The 8,209-nt window shown below is 34.7% G+C and overlaps 1 protein-coding gene across 1 annotated transcript in view; it reads right to left on the bottom strand.

Moving 5' to 3' along the window:
- Window positions 1–8,209, bottom strand: part of LOC109396776 (sperm-associated antigen 16 protein-like) — a 93,140-nt gene that overhangs the window by 56,146 nt on the left and 28,785 nt on the right. The window contains exon 4 of the mRNA XM_019668906.1: window positions 3,138–3,207. Coding sequence (XP_019524451.1) covers window positions 3,138–3,207 — 70 coding nt within the window. The remainder of the gene's footprint in view (window positions 1–3,137; window positions 3,208–8,209) is intronic.

The following is an 8,209-nucleotide window of genomic DNA, read 5'->3' as shown; positions in this document are numbered from 1 at the left end:
ATGTCAGTCTAGAAAATTGTGCAATGTGTTAATTTTTGAGTTATATTAAATACCAGCAGATAATTTCATAAAGGAATTATCTTTAAACCATCAGTTTATTTTAATAGAGATGTCGAGGATAAACATACTCATAAAATCATAAACTATGAGACTAGAATGTAGCACTAAAGGTTAACTGACACAAGCATCAACCCGATGCACAAAGTTCCTCAACGTTTCTATATTCTTTTTCCCAATCTTTAGTCACTTGGGAAGCTAGAGTTCCTAAGATTATGACAATTTCATACTATCCTTTCATATTTATATCTGATTATATTCTTAAATTACCTACCCATGAAACAAACAATTTTCTGATGTAAACAGATGTACATATTCAAACGCAGTAAGCTAAAAATGTAGAAAACAATCACATCAAAGAAAATGGTGGAAACGTTTTGTTGTGCATCCTCCAATCATTTGTCTTTACATATATTTAACAGATATGCCCTTATACTATATAAATGTTTTTATTTCTTCACATTATACTAACTTAACATTATAACATGAGCATTTCTTATGCATGATTTTTAAAGACTTTTTAGTACTGTATGATCAACTACACTTACTCATTCACTTGTGGTGAAAGATTGAGATTGCTTGTATTGTTACTATAGATATGACTGCATTAAAAATCCCTGTGCATAGTCACTTTAGGCATCAGTGAGCTTAACTGGTAGTTCTTGAACATAAAATGTTAGCAAATGAACTAATAAATTAAGGCTAAGGAAAAAAATTCAAATATAAGAACGCTGCATATATCTTTTAAACTTTAATTAACCAGAGAACACAAAGGTCATCTGGAAATAACAGGATGCTATGCTTATTAAGAAAATTCACCATTTTGCAGTCTTTCTATATTTTGGAAATGCCCAGCATTCTTTTTAAAATCAACTGTATTGAGGTATATTTTACATACAATAAAATGCATACATTTTCAGTGTAAAGTTGAAGTTTTGACAAAGATAAGTAGCATATAACCATCACCAAAATCAAGATATAAAACATTTGTACTGCCCAAAAATTATCTTCTTATCTTTTACATACCTTATAAACATTACCTAATTTTTAACAGTCAGTTTTTGTTTAAGGAAATTAAGAAGAGAAAAACTTAATCTTTTTATTACCCAGAATTTAACATTTCTAAATCTCTGTATTGAGTTCTGTAGTTCTGAGTTGCCTTCTGGCATGCTTTTCTTTCAGCCCAAAGAAAATCCTTCAGTATTTCCTATACTTCAAGATGGCCTCCAACAAAATCGGCTTTCGTTTACATTAAAATGTCTGCATTTCACATTAGTTTTTGAAGGATATTTTTATTAGATACAAAATTCTGAATTAAAATTTCCCCACATTATAAAGATACAATTTCATTTTCTAGCTTCCATTATTTTTGATGTGAAATCAGCCTTTATTTGTATTATTGTTCCCCTGTATGTAATATGACTTTTCTCTCTTGGCTGCTTTCAAGGTTTTCTCACTTAAATTTTCAAATCACATTCATATTAAAGTTTGAATATGATATATCCAGATACAACTTTCTTTGTGTTTATAGTTAGCTGCTTTTTTTTGGATGTGAAAGTTAATGCTTTTCATCAAGCTTGGAAAATTTTAGGTCATCTTTTGTTTAAATATTTTTATGCCCCATTCTCATTCTTTTCTCCTTTGGGATTCTAATTACATGTATGTTAAGTCTGCAAATTTTCCTTCAATTTTTTTTCTACTTCTGCTGTAGAACAGATTATTTTTATTGATCTCTTAAAATTCACTGATACTTCTGTAATCTCCAATCTGTTGTAAAGTATAAAACTTTCATTTTATTCTATTTTTCAGTACTAGAATTTCTATTTCCTTTTTGTTTGTTTCAATTTACCTGCCAAGATTTCCTATCTTTTCACTTATTGAGGTCATATTTTCTTGTAAGTCCTTGATCATATTCAAAATAGCCACTTTAACATTCTTATCGGCGAAACCCAACACCTGAGCCATGTCAGTGTAGGTTTCCATTGATTACTTTCTGTCTTGGCTGTAGATATTTTCCTGTTTCTATAACATACCTAGACATTTTTAATTATATACTGGGCAATATAGATGACAGGTTATAAAGACTCTGGACAACTGCCTTCCTCTGAAGGGTATAGATTATTATTCCAGCAGCAGTTTAAATTTTTGATGATCACCTTGATTTTCGAGCCTTGCTTTGTTACGGTGGATCCATGGAAAGCCCTAAATATTTCCCAACACTCTCTAACTTGGCAAGATTGAAACTGTAAACTTTTTTTTTCCTCAGCATTCTGTGTAAGCTTTGTTCTTGGTTTTATACGGTGGACACAAGATGCTGAATGTTAATATGGTGTTGCCAAGGTGTTCAAGAGGTCTCTCCATCCAGGTGGGCTAGAGCTCCAATGCCTCCCAGCACTGCTTGACCTCTAGAATCCCTGGCCTCCTCTTAGTACTAGAGAATCTTCTCTCTCTGATACGTCCCACTGTAGCATATGTGACTTAGCTATCAATTAAGAACTCACAGTAAACTCCCTCACAAGCTGGGCCACTGCTCACTGCAGCAACCCCTCATCTGGTGCCCTTTCCTACAGATTCTAGCTGCTTTGACAACTTGCCCTTTCAGTTCAGGACTGCCATGTTCTTCTTGAGCTCCACCTCCACGGAGCTTAGTTTGGAAAGTTCCCCAGGCACAAAGCCATGGTAATAATGGAGCCAAACTTATGAATTTTCCTTCTGTCACTTGCCTTCTATGATGTGTGCTGTTTTCCACCATATACAAGTAGTTGCCTCATATAGTATTTAGTCGAGTTTTAGAGTTATTTATGGGGAGAGGGCTGGTCTGGCACCAGATGCTCCACCATGGCCAGAGGCAGAAGTCCTCCCATATGGCTTACTCATATTTTTTTCTAAAATTAATCTGTACAGTATCATATCTATACGTCTCCTTGATTTTTTCATTAACATTTAAACTGGTGAAATAACTACAACAGTATTCACTTTTAACATATTCACTTTTAAATATCTCTAGAATTTTGAGCCTCCGATAAGTTTGAGAAATCACGAACCAATACTAAATTAGTCTTATCACTTTTTACTCTTACCTTCAATTTCTTGAGTTGAGTTACTACATTGTGGTTCTAGAACCATCAATGTTGCTTGAACTGTAGAACCCTAAAAAATAAAATCCAGAAGATACTGGGTTATATACTAAATGACTCAAAAAATAAAAGCTTAAAATGCAGTCTTTAAATACTGATTGCAAAATATAAAAAATATTAATCTTCATTGGGTTAATTCATATGTACTTAAATTTTTTAAACATGAATGGCAACAAAAGAAAAATATAATTTTAAGTTTAAATTAAATTCCACAGGCAATTATTAAGTATCTATTATGGGTAAGCATCTGAAACATTTCTTTTGCAGCATAATTTTCAGACTTAAGAATATTCCTTGCACACTTTGAATGATAATTATTCAGATCTCCACTTTGAGAGAGGTTTCTCCTTTGTTGAAATTACTTCACAGCAACTTAATTCATCTTTATGTCCATAAAAGATGAGGTAAGTATTAATTGGGAGGTAAAATATGAAGAAACTGCTGTTATTCCTAAAATTCTAAGCTCATTTTCCACCCACAGACACTCCTTGTTTTATTAAACATGCATTATAATTAAGAACATTTGTTAATTCAGTGGCATACCATTTACCTATATTTCCTGAACAATAGACTTAAATTAAAAATTCAACCTTAAGAAGCTCTGTCATCCCTCACTGTATATGATTATGCCAACACAAAATACCATCTGTTTAATTATATATATACACATTTTTCTATTTTCACTGAGTAGCAAGGTTTCTTTATTAATAGAAAATAGTAGATAATAAATTGTACCCTACAGATGAGAACTCATGAAATGCTTGGATAAAAAAAGAGTGAAAAATATATATCTATTCTTGGATGCCACATGGATTATAAAATTTTAAATGCTCCTCTTATTTAGAATAGTGTAAAATTTACATAGACGTTGCCAATATAGTACAGAGTTCCAGCATGCCCTGCACCATTCCCTCTGTCATCTCATGCATTGTCATGGTACATTTGTCACAAATAATGCACCAATATTGATACATTATTATTAACAAAAGTCCATATTTTATTCTCATTTCATTACTATTTTCCTGATATCCTTTTTCTGTTCCAGGATCCATCCAGGATACTTCCTTACATTCAGTCATCATGTCTTCAGGAGTACTGGTCAGGTAACATCTTGCACAATGTCCAGGAACTTGGGTTTGTCTGGTGTTTTCTCATGGTTAGATTGAGTTAAGAGGGGCCCACAAAGAAATGGCATTATTTGCCATCACATCAAGGGTGCATGCTATTAACATGATTAAACGCTGATGATATTAACTTTGATTACCTTCCTGAAGCAGTATTTGCCAGGTTTCTCCACTGTAGAGTTACTTTTTAACCCATTTCCACTGTGGTTTTGGAAGCAAGTCATTACAGCTAGTCATATGCAGTCATATGCAAGTGATATGCAGCTAGCACGTAACAGTTTAAGTGTTAAGCTCCACCTCCTTGAGAGAAAGCTTATCTACATGTGATTTGAGATTCTTGTTTGAGGAAGATATTTTCTTTTCCCCTTTTTTTTTCTTCTCCTATTTATATCATTATGAGCTCATAGAGATTATTTTGTATTTTGAGTTATAATCCAAAGCTACAGTATTTATTTTCTTGCTCAAATTGTTCCAAATTGAGCATTGTGAAGCTCTTTCAGGCTGATTCCTGTAATGAATCTGACTCCGTTTTTTTTGGTGTTTGACTGCTAACCGCTTTTAAGCCTTACCCTACCTACTTCCCTTTGTACTCCATATCTGGGCAAGCTGATAAGAATGACTGGGTCCTCCCTCTTTTGGCACTGATGGGAGATTCAAACCACACAAGTTCCTCTTTGCACATGAGGACTCTCACCCTGGCCCCAAATCCTAACCACAATAAAAAACCCCAAGCCAGTCTCCTTCCCTTTCAAACCTGCATGGTAGGCATGTGCTGTTCTCCCCAGAGAAGTGAAATATGTAATAAATATTTTCATACATTCTTGGTGTATATGTATGGCGTCATCATGCAAACCAAATTTAGTTACTGGTCCATCTACCTCTGTAGGTGCCCACAGTAGTTCCTCTGTCCCAAGACATAACCCATTGTTTTCTTCTTGGGCTTTCCTCCTCCTCCCTATCCCCTTCCCCCTCCCCCTCTCTCTCTTTTAACTTTGTGAAGACTTCCTAACTTCCTCACACAACAACATGCTCCATAACTCCAGGCTCACCTTGTATTTTCCCTGCCCAGGCTATAATCAGCCACTTCTGGAAGAAGCCCTACATCCTTTTATCGAAGAATAGTACGGCAAACTGATACCTGAGCACTGCATATACTCATTGGTACTGGAGTGCATTATTTCTAGGCCCACTCAGCAGACAGAAAAAAAAATATATATATATATATATATATATATATATATATATATATATATATATATATGTGTGTATGTATGTATTTTGTAGAATATCTTCTGAATTACAGTTCCATGGACCCAAAAAGACAGAATATAATTTAGCATAAATATAGACTAACAGATAAATTACATTTTATCTTTTTTCAAAGATAGGGCTCTAATTCAGAATTTTGGACATTTGTAGAACTTAAAATAACTAAATTATAGATTTTTCTATAAGATTTAAATAAATATAAAAGTTGCTACACTGTTTATTATCTACCAAAAGGAATTTGAAAACAGATATTAGATTTCTGTCACTTCACAGTATATTTTCACTCTTTTATACACAAACTGAATAGTATTTTAAAATTCTAAATGCTAACCCTATGTCATGCAGGTATGTGAAAGGTCTATATGTTTAAAGAGAAACATATGAGCTCAATGTATTAAAATAAGGTTTTTAAGGAAGTGATTAGGAATCCAGATAGAAAACACAAGATATTTCTTAATGCTCTGAACTCACATTCTAAAACTTTGGTTAGAAGTGAATTCTCAGAACATAACCATATCAGCATAACACTGAAAGACATAATTAAAAAAGAAGCATAAAAATTGATATCTTCCATGTTGGATCATAGAGGAACTTTTCATATATTTTAGTATCTTTTCACTTATATTTCAATATATTTTCACAATAAGTTCATTCTACAGCTTCATGACACAGTAATAGATTCGAGTTAAAAGGCTAATCCATGGCTGTATACCCATGGCATATCTGATAAGAATAAACCAACAGAAAGAAAAAAAGTGAAAAAAAGTAAAAAAACAAAAACAAAAAAACACTTGGTTGGTAATAAATCATTCTTTCTATGAAGGGTTCCCACTACAAAGGTTTGCCTCAGTAATCAATAACCTTGGCTTGTTCTCCAAAGACAGAGCTGATAGGAATGAAACTATATTCTCTGTCCTAATTTGGAGAATATGCTAATTAGTCCTGGGGTTAGACTGGTGTAAGGGATAACTGACAGTCATTTTGGCCACTCAGGACCTTGGGTTTAGTGAATTGTGAGTCTTCCACCTTTCACTATAGATGTCAGATATTACCATCCTTTCTTGTAACTAGGATAGTAACAATACTGCATAGGCTCCATCAATTATATGTACCAATTCTGGATCTTGAACAAAATCTGGTCATGTGAGGAACCATATACAATATATATATATAATACAGACTTTATCCTGAGAATAGCAGCTGCTACATCCAGTTTCCATTTACAGCCATAAAATAGGTCTAAAAGAGCATCCAAATGCCCACTATTCACATTGCCCATGGTAAAGCCTACGGTGGCAGAAATGGCATCTCCTACTCAAATCCGACTTTCTCAAATCATAGTGAATCTACTATCATGAACAGCAAATTTGATAGAGAGAGGAAAGTTATTTCTAAATCCTAACAGCTCCTTTTTAGATAACAGGAAATGAACTCTTCAGAATTTCCACACCAGCATTATCCAAATTGGATTTTTTGGGATAAAAATGGAAGCTGTTAATAATTACCCTGTATAATTATTAACACAGATGTAAATGAGGACTGTCTGGCACAAGTAGGGATGCAGAGTTACCGATAACGTGGAAGAGGTCAGGAAGACCTCCCATCCGATAGCACAAAGAAGCATAAAGGATTCTGTGCCTGAGAAGGAGACAAAGCAAGTGGTCGGATGTGAGTGACCTGGCTCATCTCTCAAACTAAAAATCTAAGTGAAGCGAGTTGGGTGCACAGGATACATAAAGCCAGATCGTTCAGGGATGCTCCAAATGTAGACTAGACTTGTTCCTAGCTTTTCAGGAAACAGTCTAGGAAACTGCTGCCTCTTAAAGACCTTCATATTTTGCATTGTGCTGGAAAAACATAACAGCCTCCGGGTGGTGTCTGAAAATTCACTGAAGGAGGCGTGTCTACATTGATAGACCTTAAGTGGTCTCCAAATTGCTCACAGCTTTCATCTGCAGTCCAGGGAAATCATGAGTCTCAACATGTGTCAGAGGGGTGCATTAAAATGTTCACACTTGAAACACTGGACCAGAAAAAGAACAGCAGCCAGGACAATGATCAGGCCACAGGTGTTACGGATTCCCAGATGCTGTGGCAGAAGCCATGGATTTAGCAAAGTATGTTAGATTCGCACACAAAGGAACCACCGGAATCATGTGCCTCAGTACCAGGAATATGACCACACTAGTCACACTCCATAAGAAAGCAAAGGCCAAGAGGACAAAATGTAGACTGCAGCCCATATGGATACATTAAGCGCCCCTTGTACTAGGAACCACCTGGGAAAGAATGAGAAGAGGGTGCCATTTGAAGGCAGAAAATAGCACTGATCATTATGTTTTAGCTAAACAATCGGCTAATATAGCATTCAAACACCCTGTGTTAAATTCAAAGAGACTGTTCCAACACAAAAATATCTAAATAGTCTTTAGTAGCAGATTACGTTTTCTTTAGCCTTCAGCAGCAATAGGGGTTCAAGGACAAAATAAGTTGCAGATAATAAAGATAGTTCTTTGCGCATCTGAATGGTCGTGTGTAAAATTCAGCTTTTCCTCATAGAGCAATTTAAGTTTTTGAACATGTTTTCATTTTATCTCCATTTAATAGGTGAGAAAACAGACA

This window comes from Hipposideros armiger, unplaced genomic scaffold (genome assembly GCF_001890085.2).
Source record: "Hipposideros armiger isolate ML-2016 unplaced genomic scaffold, ASM189008v1 scaffold_543, whole genome shotgun sequence".
Taxonomy (NCBI): domain Eukaryota; kingdom Metazoa; phylum Chordata; class Mammalia; order Chiroptera; family Hipposideridae; genus Hipposideros; species Hipposideros armiger.
The sequence above is the reverse complement of the archived record's forward strand: the minus strand, read 5'-3'. Positions and strand labels throughout refer to the sequence as shown.